Source organism: Botrytis fragariae (genome assembly GCF_013461495.1).
Source record: "Botrytis fragariae strain BVB16 chromosome Unknown tig00000161, whole genome shotgun sequence".
In the NCBI taxonomy this organism is placed as follows: domain Eukaryota; kingdom Fungi; phylum Ascomycota; class Leotiomycetes; order Helotiales; family Sclerotiniaceae; genus Botrytis; species Botrytis fragariae.
Genome location: NW_023500998.1, coordinates 371,192 through 389,370, shown reverse-complemented (window position 1 = coordinate 389,370; position 18,179 = coordinate 371,192). Strand labels below are relative to the sequence as shown.

Here is an 18,179-nt window from a genome sequence, read left to right as displayed (position 1 = left end):
CGCCAATCTCTGATATAATTTTGTATCCATCTCAAATTTACAAACTGATGCCCTTTGATCCGTAAAGCTGAATTATTCACACCGAATATCTCGCCGGCGTCTTTCCTCTAGATTTTAGCACATATTACATAGTGCATCACAAAACTCAGGTGGTAATCCCGACGGTTCTTCACATAGCCTCTCGAGCTCTCATCATCCTTCCTGCCTGAAAAGTCAAATCATAATCAATCATGAGGTCCCAGCAGAAGTCGCTCGTTCTTCGTATACCTCTTCCCAGATGGATAAATTTAAACCGACCAAAGCTCCCAAGATTTCATCATCTTTCCAAATATCCAGACCCGGGGGAATCTGCCAAATTTGTATTCGACAACAGGTGCAAATTCATCGCACTCGATTTGATCTTTCTTGAGTTGCCCCTGGCTACTACCGCAAGCTTGGTGTATCTGAATGTGAAATCTGTTTATTGGAGGGACACACAGCTAATGGTACATGGCAAAATACCATGTTGAATAGCCTTCAATTTGCGGCCAAGCTTCATGAACTCTGGATCGGCTCTTCTGTGGCTTACATGGTATCTCATCTCATTGTATTCATGCTCGCTGAGGCCAAAGATATACCCTTTGGGCTACTAGGTGCTGGTCTTTGGATTGGAAACCTTAAATTCTTCACCCGCAGGTCATTTTGGTCATCGTTTGAGTGTTCCCACGGACGGAAATTGAGCATCTATCTCTTTGCCCTGTTCGTGGTGTTCTGTTCCATCCTTACAGCTCTTGCTGGACCATCCTCTGCTATTGCTATGTGTACCAATCTCGATTGGTGGCAAATGACCAATAACACGCTGGTATTTCGCTTCCCAACCAAATTCGAGCTATGGCAAATAAATCTTTTAGAACCACTGGCTCCACCGCTCTCGATGGTCAATTGTTCCAATTACGTAGACTCATCTGCCAATTTCGTATGTCCGGCCAGTGGAACGCAAGATATCAACACTTGGCTAAACAGTCAAGACTTTAATGTTCTAAAAGGAAAAGCAGCGAACATGACTTTTTATAACACATACACAAACACGCACAATCCCTTTACCTCGGCTGGAACTGATTCGGGTCACTCTTCCACAACTTCATTATCAGTTGTGCCTCAGCTCGCCGTGGGCGCGGTATGGAATGACCTAAAATTGGCGGCAGCCTATGAGTCTTTCATCTCACAACCCAAGTTCTTGTCTCATTCCACCACTACCCTAAAGCAGCCGATTGTTCAGGTCAAATGCAATATCTATGCTCAGAGTAATCTTAAAAGCGCTGGTAACGATACAGCAGATGCTCCATTATTTTCTCTCTTACATGGAATCATGAAGAATACATAGAAGTTAAACGAAAAGATAGGATATGCAGTGCCAAAGGACTCCTGGAGCGGTATCAGGAACTAGCAAGACTTAGATCTAACCTGGATTGGCCTATACAAAAACTATAGCGGAACCGCGTCTATCGGTGGAATCTTTATGCTTCCGACGTCTACACGTGTATACAATGGGACGGGCTGGTCTATCGTCCAGGATACATTAATCATACCGTGTACATTCGATGCAAGATGGTTGCAAACTCGAGTGAAATATGAGCCTACAACTAGCGATATTATCAACGATAATCTCACTGACTCTACAGCCTTCTCAGGGCTACGAAGCCTCTTAAAAAACGCATATCAAGAGCGGACAAAGAAAGGGCGCTCAAAATTTAGCGATGTCATTAACATTACTCCTGGTTGGGCCGCATCTGCGAACATAGTGGTACCAGGAGTTCACTTGACGCAGAACTTAACATAACATTTGACTGTAAGCCATATAAATGGGACAATGCCTCAAAAAAATAGAGTTCAGGCTCCAGCCATCAATTTTAGCGGTGGTATGCATGCCACACCTACTTTTCCCGCGCCCGCACCCGCGCAGAATCTACCTAATGCCACCCTTATTCAAGATCTACTGAACAGATTCATGGTTCTCGGTGCAAATGGAACACTTTCATTTAATCAATTTCTAGTTGGGAAGCCTATTCCACCCAGCAGTACTGCTGATATCCAAGGCTTCATCTCACTTTATGCTGGTGTATTCATGACAGATGCTCTTGCGCGTTATGGCTCCCAGAGCGTCATATCTGATGATAATTTCTTGTTTGACCATAATAGCACTTTGAGACGACTAGCCTCATTGAGGAATGAACCCGAGCACCCTAAGGGCTGGCTAGAGTGGAAGTTTGAGATTTGGCGCAGAGGTTATAGCTATGGGATTCGTGGAATCACAACGAAATTAGCATTGTCACTTCTTTTAACACACGCCATTTCGACGCTGGGATTCATGGTCTACATGTGTTTCGCTGGGTGGAGAACAGTTGCTTGGAATTTGATAGGAGAGTTTATTGCGTTGACATTGAAATCACGCAGTACAGAAACTTTTCGAGGCACAGATGCGGGGATTAACTTATCAATAACATGGGCGCAAAATATGAGGATAAGGGAGATTGGTACTGAAGAGCTCGAAATACGGTTTGGAAAAGATGGATGTGGGGAAGAGAAGGGGGAGTTGCTGGGTATAGTAAGGGTGGGTAGAGAATATGGTAGGGAAAGGGTCTGAAAGAGGGGCTGTGAAGCCTCATCTTTTGAAGAAGAGTAAACAATTTACACAATTCTGAATGGAAATACTGTCAGTAATGATGAAAAAGAAACAATCACAACATGTTCTGAATCAAGTGATTATGCACTGCCTACTTGCAGCTTCATGGCAAGTGCGTTGATATTATGCAGAGATAGAAGACATTGCGCCAACCATGATGAAATAATGAAATGCCAGGGGGCTTTTTCTAAATCTTTGTTGCATATTTGACATGTGGAGATGAGGGTTCGGTGGTTTGTGGTGGTGATTGATTGGGGGGTAGTGTTGGAAATCTGCCTTCTCATTGTCGATAAGTAAGCTGTTGCCAATACCTTAAGAGACTATATGAATTGTCCGTACAAAGCGAGGATAGCTCAACCTCAAGTTCAGGGACCACATTTTGGGCAATGTCTGTATTGACAATCATAGCTATAGTCATGCCGTGGTGAATGGGCGCCAGCAAAATCGTCCACAGCTATGACTACCGGGCATACGAAACTTGTTCCGAACATCGTGCGGGTGATTCTAAGAAGCGCAATTATTTGCATCGAGATAGGACGTTTGAGCGTGGTATATGTGTGAAACGATGGGCAGACAAAACTTATACGTCTAGCCCATTGTGTTTCACAATGTTATTTGTATCCTCTGGGATGGCTACTTGAGGTACGTACGGAGATTCAGGAGTGACTAGCTCGCCGTTTCCTTGAAAGTTATCGTATGGAGCTGATCTTTTGTTGATCAACAAAAGCTTTTCCCCGCATTCTAGGAGCAGCCCGAAAATCATGCATAAAAGTCAAAAAATAGTGTATATCCCCATAGAGTATGATTTCGGATGAACATTTGTAGAATCTGTTCAGGTACGAGAATGGCTCTCTTTGTGTCTTCATCCCAATTCTTTGTCAGGCTTGTATCGAATCGAACATTGAATCTCCACCCCCTTTTCTTCTAAAATTTTCCAACAAGGAATCTGGCTCTCAACGTCGGTACGCAATACGCACCCGTTCAAGCCGAAATCACTAGTTCATATATCATCTAATCCCTGCAATGTTCTCGAATATTTGACAGCTCCACTTGGGCCGGGCCCAAACCAAGGACTGAGTTAGTTGCATTGATATATTTCGACCCAGATTTATCTTTAATTGATTTAGCTTCAATCTCAATGACATGCTGTGGATTTTCATGCAGCAACCGGTTCTTGAGTCGGCGAGAGGGGTGATTGAGGGTCAGCCCTAGGATTCCCCAGCCTCAATGGTGAGCTGTTTATCCTAGATGTAAGGCTTTACTTCGTACGACTCGCTATGCCGAAGGAAGAAGCCTGATACTCAGCCTTAAGCATCTTTTGAACACCGTTGAGCATGACATCGCAGGTTCGCATCGAGATGCTCGATTGTTTTCATGTCGGGTCAAATTTCCGAAGAGAACATGGGTAGATCCCCAAAGAGTGGAATATTGGACATATCTTGCCTGTGTCGATCAAAGCTTAGCATATTGTTCCATCAGCATTTTTTTTACCTAAACAATGAGATAATTGGAAGGGGGTATTTTCTTTTCCCCTCTCATTGATGGAAGCTGAGAAGGAAGAGAAGGTAGACCCGAAGCCCCGATCACGATGCAACTGCGGGATGGCGTACGTCGGAATTGTCTTGCTGTAGAAAAGGTAAACGAGCTCAGCTGCCCAGTACCTTCCTGTCGCTTCAATATTGAATGTTGCAAAGAAATGAAAATGGTTAATTTATCTTCCTATAAATAATACTTGTCTCAGGAGATTTACCCAATAACGAAATGGCCGCGTGTATTCGTTGTATATATGCTTAAAGGCAAATTGAGAAGGAGATGAAGGTTCTTGGTAATCTTGGGATGAGATCCACATGTTGCCACGATCTGTCCACCAAAACGCTCAGCCATTTCATCTCATTTGCGCCTGTGTTGGTGAAATCTCCTTGGACCTTGGTTGATGTTGTTTTGGGTGTCTCGGGGGGAGGGGGAAGGGGAAGGGGGAGAGAGAGGGGGTCTTTCAGTGAATCATTTTATCAGGGAAGAAAAAGGAAAAAAAGTAGAACAGGGGAATGAATGAATAAGTTCGAAAAAAAAGTATGCCGTACGGAGTACTGATTCTCTACATATTAACTACTTTCGCTTTGCTCGCGAGTCGCGATTTGGTAAACATACTCCTTTCTTTCTTTCCTTTTACTCATTGCCGTGTAATAAAATTCCTGATAATCCAACTTGGAAATTCTCGAACACTCTTTCTTAAATCGTATTGTTGTCGAAAGCAGGAGGGGAAAAGAATCATCTCTGAAAAGTAAAGGCTTGAAACATTCTGCGAGCACCATACATACTCAACTCACCCAGCATTCCAAGGAAAATCATCCCGCCACAAGCCTGCAGGATATCCATCCCTCGGAAACCTATCATCTCAAGACCACCATGTCATATTACAACGGCGCTTACGATGATTACAATGAAGAGAAACATGGGGAATATCAACCTGCTCGCGCAGGCTGGAAACAATCTTCACCAACCGGACAAGGTATGTTATAAAGTTTTTTGTTATAATCTATTCCAACCTCAATATCAATACCAATATCGGATATACAATACGAAAGGGGACATGGCTTTCAAATCAAACGTCATCAAATTCGGGAGGAGTTAAAAAAAGAAAAAAGTATAATCGATTATGACCAGATTTGCCCTTGTATAGCTCATCCGGGAGGGGGCGCATGGCATAGTCGCAAGCCTGCTTTCCGCTGATGTCCGGCTGTGACACTACGTACATAGTAATCCTACATACCAGCCCAGCTCGCATTCGCAGCTTTCTTATTTCTGTCTCTTTGCGACTCACTCATAAGATTCACAATATCTGCCACGACTTTGCTGTCGCAAATTTTGGACCATCTTCATAAACATCTTGGAATCTAGCTAATAATCCTATTTCGATTTTAGAAGCGTATCAGCCTCCTCCTCGCGGTGCCAGTCTAAATAATCCTACAACTCCAAATTCTAATAACAATATGAACGGTTATGGTGGGGGGTATCAACAGAACCCCAATCTGGGGGCGAACTTCTACCCAGGAGGGGACGACTTCTATATGCCTACTACTAATGTAGTGTCTCCAATGCCACAAAGGTACGGTTTTATTTTTCATTGTTCGATTTAAGAAAGGAAAATGGTGTATGGCTATGGTGTGCCCATTCTGCCACTTTCATCCGACAAACATCGAGGTGGGATGGACGCCCATTAATGAGAAGTATAGAATCATGCCAGAGGTACCACATAACATGCAAGATAGTCTTGCAAATCTGGAACTCAATTCAGATGGACGAGTAAGCTCACATTCAGGTGTTTCTAGTCAATCAATGTATAATGACAATTCACAGCACACCAGCGAATCGCCGCGGTCGAGCTATAGCAATCGAAACAGCGGACCGGGCTACACAGCGAACTACGAACATACAAATGCGGCTATATATCAGAATTTGAAGGGGCCTTATGGTACGCCACGAGTCCAGCCTGATTCCCCGAGGTTTTCACCATTTCCAAAACCTCGAAACGCAGGTCAGAATGTACCTTTGTCGGATGAAGATAAAGAGGAAGTTTTGGAGAGAGCTAGACCCATGGTTTTGAAGTCTAGCGACCCAGAAATGCAGTTGGCATGGGCTCAGGATGCGTTGTCTTGGGTAGAGGTAGCCAGTTCTACTTACGAGCGAAAGAACGATGACTCGCGAGCCCCAACACCCAAGATTGAACATCAATTACGAGTTGATGCTATAAGCATCGTCAACTTCCTCGCAGAACAGCAACATCCAAAGGCAGAATTTATGAAGGCGATGTGGTTAGAGTTTGGTAAATTTGGGTATCGAATGGATAAAAAGGAATCGTTTCAAGGTTACCAGCGAGCTGCACAAAAAGGATATGCTCGAGCTGAATACCGAATCGGAATGCAATTCGAGAATACCATGAACCCTACCAAGGCCGTTGAACATTATCAAAGAGGTGTATACTTGAAGGATTCCGCGGCAAACTATAGGCTTGGAATGGCTACCTTACTCGGTCAATGTGGCATGCAACAAGACTACGCAAGAGGCATAGATCTGATCCAATTTGCAGCCGACACGGCGGACGAGAATGCCCCTCAAGGTGCCTACGTTTATGGAATGTTACTCGCTAGAGAGTTGCCAAACATTACCATGCCTGATGAATATTTACCGTATGATTTAAACGAAGCCAAAATGTTCGTAGAAAAGGCCGCTTATCTCGGATTTGCCAAAGCACAACTCAAGATGGCTCAAGCTTACGAACTTTGTCTGTTTGGCTGCGAATTTGACCCTGCACTTTCTTTACATTATAACGCCCTTGCTGCCCGACAAGGAGAGCCCGAAGCCGATATGGCCATCAGTAAATGGTTCCTTTGTGGCTATGAGGGTATCTTCGAGAAGAATGAAGAATTGGCTTATACATATGCGAAACGCGCGGCCGAGACAGAAATGGCTACAGCTGAGTTCGCTATGGGCTACTTCTATGAAATTGGAATGTATGTCAAGAAAAATCTCGAAATAGCTTCACAATGGTATGACAAGGCTGCCAAGCACGGTAACCATGATGCTCTTGGAAGAATCGATAGCATCAGAGCGAACCACACACTTTCCAAGGGTGACCATGGAGCGGCGATTCAACGTATCAAGTCAACGCACGGTTCTCGAAGAGGGGCCAGGCCGGAGAGATTTACGCAAGCTAATGCTCCACCTATGCCAACCATGGCAGAAGATTACTCCTCACCAACTCCTCCAGTGCACAGTCAAAAGCCTAAGGTTAAAAAGGGTGCACCTGCGGGTATTCGTCCAATCTCCATTGCACCATATCCAGAGGATGATATCAGTCCTGGTCATCGCGGTAATGGTAACCCTCCCAGATCTCCGAGATATCCTCCACAAGATGGACTGCGACCGTCAACCTCAAGTTCAAACCCAGCATCAGACCGACCATCTTCTGCTTTTGGTATTCGCTCTCAGCAACAACCACCTCATTTGGGAATTACCCATCAAAACACAGAGCCTATACGATCATCATCTCCTATGGGTCAAATGCCTTCGCAAGGTCGCAATCCATCACCCGGCCGCGCTCCAAACATTCCTCCAATGAGCTTCGAATCTGGTTACCAGAATCCACAGCAAAGACCTCCAACTTCTGGATCAAGGCCTGGAACTGCACAATCTGTCCAGTCGTTTCAGTCTCAACAATCTGCATATGGTTCCAGACCAGGACCTGGCCAGAACGTCTTGCCACCACGAGGCGCTTCTATGACACCAGTTTCTGCTACTTCCTCTACAGCAAGCAGAAAGCCAATTGGTAACCCAATGTCTCCGCAAGACTCGAGACAATCTTCTGTCTCGTCAGCTCCTGCTACTCCTGCTCCCGCTCCTGCTCCGGTTGCAGCCCCACCAAAACCATCTGCTCCCGCTAAAAAGGGACCTGCCACTTTTGAGGAAATGGGTATTCCACAAACTAAGAGTGAAGGCGACTGTGTAAGTTTTCAATTCATTATAGCTTTGTTCGACATGGTTACTAATAATTTTGTAGGTCGTTATGTAACTGCGCTTTATAGTTCTAAGGGATTCAAATTTGGAGGGGATTTATATAGCATGGCCATTTGCGAACCAGCATTGTGAATGATTTTTTTGATTAGAGCATGAGTTTTTGCGCATATATATATATTGGGTGCGTGCATAGCCATATACTTAAGTAATATGCATTTCGTTCGATTTGGAGATAGTTTGGACCTTGCAATGCGTAATAGATTTAGGCTTCTATAGTAAGTAAAGATGGAAGAATCTTGATAGGTGGTATCTAAGGTAGCTGGAAAAGGGGATTAAAGATAGCATTTGAACTAGGAAGAGACGCATTTCTTAGTAGAAATAATATGATACCCTTTACATAATATTCTTTGCATTCTATCTTTCTTGCTTTCTCTCTATTTCCTTCTTCCTTTTGCCTCGGAAAGAGCATGTTTTCTATCTTCTCTTGGTGACTTAAGTGAAGTGAAGTGAGGGTTCAGAATGATGGATGGATGGATTAGGGTTAGCGTGGTTTGGAGAGAGAGAGGAAAAGATCAAACGCGCATCTCCATTCTCTTTTTCCGCTATTATTGGGATTCAACGATTGATACATTGGGATCTGATTTCATTCTTCCGACGGTCGCTTTTATCGTCTTGAAATTGTTTGGTTGAGGTAGTGTGGAGTTTGAATTCTTACACTCTGCCACCCGCCTTTGATATAGAGAGAGGAAGAAGAGAGAGAGAGAGAGAGAGAGAGAGAGAGAGAGAGATTTAATGCGCATTTCCATTCTGTTTATGGGAATCGACTGGCTGTTGATTATTGACAAGTTGAAAATCGTTGTTATTCTCATTCTGGTTACATTTGTGGTTTTGAGGTTGTGGGGTTGAGATTTGAAAGAGGTTTGTCGGCCTTCGAGGGAAAGCTGAGAATTCATGTCGGCCCATACTTCGAGAGAAATTTTTATTCATTTGATGGTTATTTTTCATACGGTTATATTGGTTTTCGTGGTCATTATCTTGCGCGCGATTCTGGCACAGCTGCGTCAATCGACCTGTCGGTGTAAGAAGAATTGAAGTGGATTGAAAAGTGGGAGTCGACCGTCTCTTCTATCTTCTTTTTACCTCAAGACTTTGATGTTACAGCCAGTTGGACTTAAAAGTCGTTTATATCTTTCATTCGCGATAACTACGCATACAACTACTCGTCAATCATTTTCACAACTCGGCCATCCTAGATACCACTCACCCTGATAACCAAGACTTTCAATCCTCAAACATCACTCTCAAACAATCATTACCATGCCACCTAAACGCAAAAAGTCTCTCGTTGAGTGCTCAACCGAATCTCCCGCCCCAGATGACAACTTCGACGTCGCATCCGTTGCATCTGTTCCTTCTACCGCCTCTGCTACACCCGTCAAACCTAAAGCTAAGAAACCTAAAGTCGAGAAAGGAGAGAAGGTTGAGAAAGTTAAAGCTCCTCCTAAAGCCAAAGCTTTTGTTAAGGAAAAGGTCCCTGCTAAAGATAAAGAGGTGAAAGGAAAGAGTGTTATTAAGGAAGTTAAGGAGACGAAGGAAATAAAGGAAGCGAAAGATATTAAAGTTATGGGTAAAGATGGCAAGGAGAAAGTAAAAGCTGTGACGGGTGACGAGGCACAGGAAGTATTGTTGGAGTATTTGAGTAGGGAGAATAGACCTTTTAGTGCGGGGGATATTAGCGGAAATTTGCATGGGAAGGTATGTATCTGTCTCCCTTTTCGTCGCGTCTATCTCGTCTCATTACCTCATCCCATTTCGTTACATCTCATATGCTCCTTCTATTCTTTCCTGTTGCATACTACATCCGCCATTCATTTAAACCACAGACGAATACTAACAACCAACACCCCCCCAGGTGACCAAAACTCTCACCGACAAACTCCTCAAAGAACTCTGCAACTCCGGTCTCATTAATGGAAAGGGCACGAATGGCGACGGAAAGGGTTCACAATGGGTATACTGGGCCCTCCAAGATCCCAATTCTTCTCTCTCCCCCGAACAACTCGCAGAAATGGATTCTCAGATTCAAGATCTGCAGGGTCGCTTACCAGAATTGAAAATGGATGCTAGGAAATTGAATATACAACTTGCAGGGATGAAAAAAGAAATGGGGGTTCAGGAATTGAAAGATAAAATTGAAAAATTGGAGGAGGGGAAGAGAGAGAAGGAAGAGAGATTGAGGGAGTTGAGGGAGGGAAAGGATGTTGTGAGGAAGGAGGAGGTGGAGAGGGTGGAGAGGGAATTTGCATATTGGGGAAAGATGAGGGGGGTTAGGAAGAGAGGGTTTGAGGGGGTGGAGGGGATGTTGTTGGAAGGGATGTCGAGGGAGGATGTTTGGGAGAAGGCGGGGATTGAGGGAGAGGAGGAGGGAGTATTGTAATTTTATGGGGTGGATCGAATGCTCAAGAGAGGAAGGGGGAGGTTTGCTTGTTGGTTTGCTTGAAGGTAGATCTGGGAATGTGAATAGGATGGGCATAAAGACCAGAGATGCTTTGTTCAGAAAAACAAATGAGGAGATCAGGACTGGGGGATATCGAATAGCATCTATGGATCATGAAGTCGGACAGTGTCCAATACATAGCTAATTTCAGAATCGCTGCTGTAGACATATGAAGCAAAGATAGGAAGTCAATTTTCATATCAATGATATGCAGATGACTATTCTATAAACCCTTATTATATTGACGACAAGTGATACATCTTTTCTTCCTTCCAAAAACAAGCGATTGAAATATCAAGACGGGATGAAATCAGCGAGCCATCGATATATATATATATATATATATATTGATCCTTTTTCACCTTTTTGGTTCTTGGTGTGCTTGTTTGATTTTCTTTGAGCAGATTGAGGTTGTTCGAAATTATAATATCTATCCGAGTAGCTATAGATAGATACTAGATAGTTTCGATATAACAAAAGCTGTGCAGTGTTCACATAGATATCTTGTTGCAACGATATTGCTATCTCTCTCGGATTTCGCTTGTTACTACTATGCCGTTTGTTGAGAGTCACATTTTCAGGATGAACTATGCTGGCGTGCTTCTTCTGTTCTGTTTCATAGGGATGGATGTTCTTCGGACTTTTTTTGACTTTTGGGGGGGCGGGGGAGATCAAAGAGTCGATGAGGGTGTGATGAGAAACTGGGGGTATGAGGTAGAATGAATCCTAATGATATTGATACTGATTCTGATACTATAAGTTTATTGATAATTATACGTGTGGCTGGATGTACCGACTAAATGTATTGGATTGGGTAGGTTATCTTAGATGGCAAATGATAGATGGTCACTTAGAGGCAACGAGGGAAATTTCGATTGTGTAAATTCTGCTTGGATAGTGGAAGATCGGGGAGTATAGAGATTTAGTTTGACAGTCATGGAGTTTGTTATTTGTAAGAATAAAGATGAGGACGAGAAAGTTGAAGTGAGGTAGTTCGAGTAGATGAGAATCGGGAAGTTGAAGAGGAAAGTGATGAGGAAGTGGTGGTGTTGATGAGAGTGAGATTTGGTTTGTATGTTGCATTGCTGGGATGCTGTAGATGGGAAAGGAAGAAGGATATTGAGGAGATTAGTAAAAGAAGGATCATGAAGACTTGAATGATATGAGTGAATTAGAAGAGAGCAGGCGAGTAAGTAGATAGGGAAGATCAGAGATAATGAGAAAGGGACGTTGACGATATTTGTTCAAAAGTGTTTCAGTCTTCAGGATGGATTGGATATCTAAGATGAGGTGAGTATTTGAGATGTATTCAGTGTTTGAAATGTATCAAATCTTTGAATTTTATCCAAGGTTCGAAATGCGTTCAATGTCTAAAATGTATTCAATGTTTGAAGTGTAGACAATCTTCAAAACGTGTCCAATGTTCAAAACACATTCAAAACTTTGAATCGCTCATACCTATACCGAGCCATGAGGAGGGGGTGGGATGTCAATTGCAAAGGCAAGAAGGATGGATGATATCGTCAAATCGTGATCGTTCATTCCGTATACATCCATCAATCAAGATATCAATACCAATAAAATCGGAAAGAGTGATAGAGATAAGTCCTCTATTTATTGTTCATTTTTCTTCTCTTCTCTTTCATCTCTCTTCTTTTCTCTTTGAATCATGAATCGCAACCCCCTTGATCAAAGCACAAATTATTCTTGATATTGTCTCAATATCACAATGAGTTACGAAATCTTCATGGTCACTGTGGCCACCATTTTCACTGTTCTGGCAGCACTTTTTGCTGACCCTTTCGCTTTTGACAGAATGGGTTGGCGATTTCCTGGGGCTCCGCCTCTTCCTCCTCCACCTCCGCCACCACCGCCACCACCATCTCCCCGCGTTCCTTTCGCAGAGGGCTCGCCAGAAATGGTGGAGCTTGTTCGACTTCGGGCTGACGCTCGAGTCATCCGCCGCCTCCTCGAGGTCATTGGTCTTGGCACCATTGTCCAAGCCCAGGATAGGACAACCGTCCCTCTCTCCGAACTCCTCGATGAGTTTGAGAGACTCTCTCTCGACGACGATGACGACGGCAACTAACTTTCTTTTAACTAATATCACTATCCTTATCCTATTCTTACTAATCACAAATATAATTCTCACCAGCGTCAAGCTTGCACTTCTCCGCAGTGCCGGTGACTAGTAACCTTTGGGTGAAGCCAAGACAAGCTCTGCAACCATCTAGTTTTTGTTTCTTGAACTAACTTCCTTTCTGCAGTATAGCTCTCTGAATTGCAAGAACACGGCTTTATTCTCCGGTGTCAACAGTGAGTCGAATTTGAAGTCCTTACTACCCTCGAAAGCAGAACATAACTCTCCAACGTTCGGCGGAACCTTCATTTCATCTTGAGATGCCATGTCAGTCTTAACACTAACTCTCCCTTCAAACAGAGCTCTCCATCTTCTTATTTGCGTTCTTTCTTTCGCCGGAAGATGTCGACTCCACAATTCCCCCTCCAGCTCAGATCCCAAGTCTATCCATCTGGTGAAGAACCTCCCCCATCCAAGACCTTCGCAATACACAATATCAATCCTGTATTCCGTAGGACATTTCTCACATCTAATCACCCCAAATCCGACAGCATCCAAGAAAGAACGGGGCGAAAGTCTGGTATGCGTACATATGTTCTCTGCTGGAGCGAAGGGACTTCGAAACGCGGTTTGCTTTTCACGGCCATCAGAAATAAACACACTTTGCAATCGATGCATCAGATGTCCTTGCATAATACGACAGTCTTCTCTATATTGTCGTATATACTTGCCCCAATTAATCATCCTCGTGCTCGGACTAGACATCATCGTCACCAGTTCCGTACATGCGGGATTCTGATGCGCTCTTTTCAAGGCCATCTTGACCGCAGTTGAACCAAATAAATTACTAACTATACTACTAGATCTCCCCCGATCCTGAGATACACAAGCTGGAAGACGTAACCCGTCGTACCGACGTGTTGTATTCCCAGCACTGTAGGTTATACAGCAATATCTGAGCAAATTTTCCATATTGTGCAGTCGATTGCAGGCAGAACAAGCAACGCAGTTCGGTAGATCGAGGACTATAAGATTTAATAGTGCTAGTGTGTGTTCGTTTGAGGAAGCTATTATTGAGAAGTATACACTTCCGAGTTTTTCTTTGAGTTGTAGACAGGAAAGGGAAAAGATTACTGCGGATTCTAGAGGAAGAAAGCCCATCATATGTAAGAGGATCTCTACTGGTATATCTTTCAGGATGGAAGATAATAAGGCATCGGGTCGCGGTGAAGGAGTGTGTTTTTGAGGCTTTCGGAATAGGAGAAGGAGCCTTCGAAAGGGATTCATTGTGATGGGTATTAGGTAGTGTGTTACACAATGGAAACTCTTGAGTATGTGAGGAATGAATTTCTGTTATGTGTAAAAGTAGGAGTGAAGGAAATTGAATGTATGAAATGTATATATCTGTTCTCTTTCTTTCTATGACGACGAATCTAGTTTTAGCCTCGAATATAGTTCTGTACACGTGATGACTGATCAACTGTCACCAATCTAGTCACTTTGTTTCTTCATAGACTTTCTGGCACTTGAAAGAGACATACCAATCAGAGGTCACGTATACTTTACCTCCCAATATAAGAATGCCGATAAGAAGAAGGGCTACCAAGCCATCTGCGAATGAAGTTTCAACTTTCATAGAGCTCTTCCCAAGAAATTTTTAGCCATGAATAAGCTTGGATATATGATATGATATGATATGCAACAACGATTCCCGAAATTTCGGAATGATAAGGTGTAAACATTAACCATCTCTCCCTAGGTATTACTTACATCCTCATGACCCGGCTCCTCCTAAGCGAAAACCACAACGGCGCCGGTGTACATTCTGCATTCTACTTCCCGTCCCGTAACTCGGAAAAGGGTTTCGAATCTGGTGTATAGTTACTAATATCAATGTATCTACATGGTTTTAAAACTCCATAACTCCATGTGCATGATATAATATAGGGAACCAGAAATTTCAAATCTAGATTAAGAATCGGAGAACTTCTCCTTCTTCTTCTTCTTCTTCTTCTTCTGTTTTTGTGATATCTGATCTGGGTTGATCGGATTTACTCTCCTGGAGTACTTTTACGCATCCCATCAATCCATCGCAGATATCACAAACATCCAACCATCATCCACAGTATCCGCAACATTATTAAGGTTAGAGACCCTCCAATCAATCCAAATCCAAATTCAAATTCTCATACCTACCGACCTACTCAGTATTGTATGAGATCATGTGTGTATACATATCGCGAATAACGAAAGAAAAAAAAAGAAGAAAAATTAAAAGCAGATAAAACAAAAGTCGAGATACAGATACCTACCTATCGAGGTAGTATATACCATAAAGTACGCAGTATTGATATCGAGACAGACCTTGAGACCGGTAGAGTCCTTGTGTCCGATGATGTCATCTTATTGTAAGACATAGGTATACATGTCTACTCCATACCTACTCTGTACGTACATATATTACACACCTATCCATTGTACAGCCCACCCCGGCCTAACTTGACCTGGCCTGATCTAACCGATAGATATCTAGATATACGATCATCAGTACCGATATCAGTGCCGATATCACACCGGAGAATTGCCTCCATAGAGGTGGGTTGATAGGTATGTGTGGGTGTGTATGTGTGTATGTGTGATACCATCCACATGAACATTCTTTATTTCTTTTCTCGTTTACTAGATTCTAGAGTAGTATCTTTTTATTTATTGATTCTTGGTTGGGCTGGACTGGGCTGGGGGGCTTGAAGAAGGGATGGGGGGATGGGGGGATGGGGGGATGGGGGGATGGAGGGATGGAGGGATGGATGAGATGAGACAGTGAGGGGTGGATTGTGTGACATGTGATACATGATATCGGTACCGTACATACTGGAGAAGGCTTTGTCGTGGATGGATAGATATGTGGCTAGAGCGGCTGATTGAATAGGATCCATACCGGTACAGAGATAAAGAGATGGGGTGAATGATGAGTGAATGATGAAGTGAGAAAGAGATTGAGATTGAGATTGAGAAAAAGATGTGGCTGATGATTCGCACTCGATGATATGTTTGTTTTGGACGATTCTTGGCAGTGTGGTTTAAGGCTGGGAAGTTGCTTGTTTGAACATATACCTAGGTAGGTATCTGTAAAGAAGCACATATACACATCTAGAAGGATTACTTACCATCTACTTGGCTATACATATCGATATCGCTTCGGAGAAATCGAGCTCGTTTAATAAGGTTTGGATGGGATTTATATCATCTGATACCTGGGTTCCCGCCATTCTCGGTGCTTTGGAATGCATGAATGAATAATGAATGATGTTAGTAGGTATTCGGATACGATGGGATGATATTTGATGAGTATTTGCATTGTTCTTAAGCTTCTTCGTTTATACGGTTATGCAGATAGGTACCTAGGTAGGTGGATAGGCGGTATGTGTGTATTCTGTACAGGGCATGCTTCACGTATGCAGACCGATAGGCAAAGCCTCAAATCGATCCAGGAAAGGGATCAAACGTATGAATCATTGGTCACGAACCCCCAATTCCCATGATGGGAATCCATGGAATGGGATAGATATCTGTGATGGATGATGGATGAATGAATGATGGTTTCGTATCCGTATGGAAATTCTGAAACATCACACCCACCGCGCTATCAGCGGCGAGGCGATTCTGACCTACCGTCGCAAGTGATGGTTTACTTGGGTATCCGATTCGGTGGGAATATTGATCGATCTTTCTATTCTTGTTTGGATGCTATGTATGTCTTACTTGATGAAGATAGAATTGGATCCTTTCTGCATGGCTGATCGGCTTGCGACATGATGGTGATGTATGCATTTTGAAAGGGTACTTGCTTGCGAGGCGAGCTTAGAAGTTTGGATGGATGGCAGCTGATAAGAGACTTTCTTTGGAAAGAATGATGGAGGGCGAATATTACGGATGCATGGAATAGGATGTGTATCTAGTATCTACTGAGGTAGTATATACGTACCTGGTAATAATTGATTAAATTGATTCATATTTTGGATCAGGAGTTGAAGAGGTGGTTGGGTGTATGATGATATTGTTGCTGGAGATGAGAAGTCACGGGTTCGGATTTCATCATTCGTACCTGCGTAGGTACCTAGTAGATAGACTTGATGTGTTGTGTTGTATTAATGTCAACTAGGAATTAATCAGTGAGACTTGTTATTGTTTTCTTGCTAAAGCGCTTTCAGACACCGGATTCCTGTTTGGGACGGTGAGATGGTTGATGAGATGTGTAGGTACTGGGTAGGTAGACGCCGCCACCCGGAACTTTATGTGAATCATCATACTCTATCCAATAATCAAGTTCGATAGAATCTGTATGAGAATCTTGGTTGTTATTATAGATCATTCCTCTGTTATTCCGAGATTGTCCTGAAGTACATATGATATCTCATGGTCACATGAGTTTCGCTTGAATGCCGTCCAGAAAGATCCAAACGGCCCATCACATAAGTTTGGAGAGGAGACCAGGAGAAAGCAAGAAAGGCCCAGACCCAGATCCTCGGTTATCACACTGTACCCCCATCCTCCTCCTCCTCGACTCCAAAGTATATTCTTGCGCAATCATCAGGCGGACCGGGGGTCAATGAGTGAATATCTATTGCGCTATATCCATCAATCTTGAACCTTATCCTCATAGTTCATGCTTGGGATCTTTAGAAGACCTCACCAACAAGCGGTCTGACATCTCCTGGACACCTTCTTCGAGTCTCCTTACCTCGCACATGCAATTCGTTAGTCCAGATACACACTGGGGATACAGACGGCGTGCCCCCATAACCACGCTTTTTATATGACACCAAAACGCACGACCATACCCAAGCACACTTGTTCTTACAATACAATACAATACAAAACTCGAAACTCGAAACTCGAAACTCTCTTCTTTGTCAGTCAAGACAATCGAGACTCGAGAACAATAAGAAAATATTAATTCATTGATTTATTGATTCAAGGTTTCATTGTTGCTCTGTTGACTTTTACAATAAGGCTTGCTTTTCCCCAGAAGTCAGAAGTTGGAAGCTATTTCAGCCTCGAGACCTTTAACCTTAGATGGATTGAATACCGGTACAGCCATTCTATGCTGCACAGCCATCTTTGCCCCATACTAGACTTGCCTCATGCTAGGGACTCTGCACACATCATTTTATACACATTTCATTCATATTATATCACATCTAGTATCTATCTATCTATCTATCTATCTATCTATCTACCTATCATACTTGATCTCCCATGAATTGAAGATAAAATATCTACCAACAACACAAATCAAACTACCTGCACTATCTACCTATCTACCTACCTACCTACCTACCTACCTCCCTACCTACCTACCTAGTATCTGATTTCTTCAACATCCAGACAACACAAAACAAGACCAGGACTCGAAAGAATTAGAA

At 43.1% G+C, this 18,179-nt stretch overlaps 6 protein-coding genes across 6 annotated transcripts; 5 read left to right on the top strand and 1 right to left on the bottom strand.

The window, feature by feature from the left end:
• Positions 1-502: 502 nt before the first annotated feature.
• On the top strand, positions 503-1,363 carry Bfra_009281 (uncharacterized protein; the record flags this gene model as incomplete). Its single annotated transcript, XM_037339627.1, has 1 exon — positions 503-1,363. The coding sequence occupies one exon, from the start codon at positions 503-505 to the stop codon at positions 1,361-1,363; it is 861 nt and encodes a 286-aa protein (XP_037189677.1).
• A 486-nt stretch (positions 1,364-1,849) lies between these two features.
• Positions 1,850-2,623, top strand: Bfra_009280 (uncharacterized protein; the record flags this gene model as incomplete). The annotated part of the gene is made up of 1 exon (XM_037339626.1): positions 1,850-2,623. The coding sequence occupies one exon, from the start codon at positions 1,850-1,852 to the stop codon at positions 2,621-2,623; it is 774 nt and encodes a 257-aa protein (XP_037189676.1).
• A 2,445-nt stretch (positions 2,624-5,068) lies between these two features.
• On the top strand, positions 5,069-8,231 carry Bfra_009279 (putative chitin synthase activator protein; the record flags this gene model as incomplete). The annotated part of the gene is made up of 4 exons (XM_037339625.1): positions 5,069-5,171; positions 5,585-5,768; positions 5,896-8,164; positions 8,220-8,231. 4 exons carry the CDS (start codon positions 5,069-5,071, stop codon positions 8,229-8,231), a joined length of 2,568 nt encoding a protein of 855 aa, XP_037189675.1.
• A 1,262-nt stretch (positions 8,232-9,493) lies between these two features.
• Bfra_009278 (putative tbp1-interacting protein tbpip protein) lies at positions 9,494-10,613 on the top strand (the record flags this gene model as incomplete). Its single annotated transcript, XM_037339624.1, has 2 exons — positions 9,494-9,931; positions 10,089-10,613. The coding sequence occupies 2 exons, from the start codon at positions 9,494-9,496 to the stop codon at positions 10,611-10,613; spliced, it is 963 nt and encodes a 320-aa protein (XP_037189674.1).
• Positions 10,614-12,402: 1,789 nt separating this feature from the next.
• Positions 12,403-12,865, top strand: Bfra_009277 (uncharacterized protein; the record flags this gene model as incomplete). The annotated part of the gene is made up of 2 exons (XM_037339623.1): positions 12,403-12,719; positions 12,829-12,865. The coding sequence occupies 2 exons, from the start codon at positions 12,403-12,405 to the stop codon at positions 12,863-12,865; spliced, it is 354 nt and encodes a 117-aa protein (XP_037189673.1).
• A 38-nt stretch (positions 12,866-12,903) lies between these two features.
• On the bottom strand, positions 12,904-13,572 carry Bfra_009276 (uncharacterized protein; the record flags this gene model as incomplete). The annotated part of the gene is made up of 1 exon (XM_037339622.1): positions 12,904-13,572. One exon carries the CDS (start codon positions 13,570-13,572, stop codon positions 12,904-12,906), a length of 669 nt encoding a protein of 222 aa, XP_037189672.1.
• Positions 13,573-18,179: the final 4,607 nt, after the last annotated feature.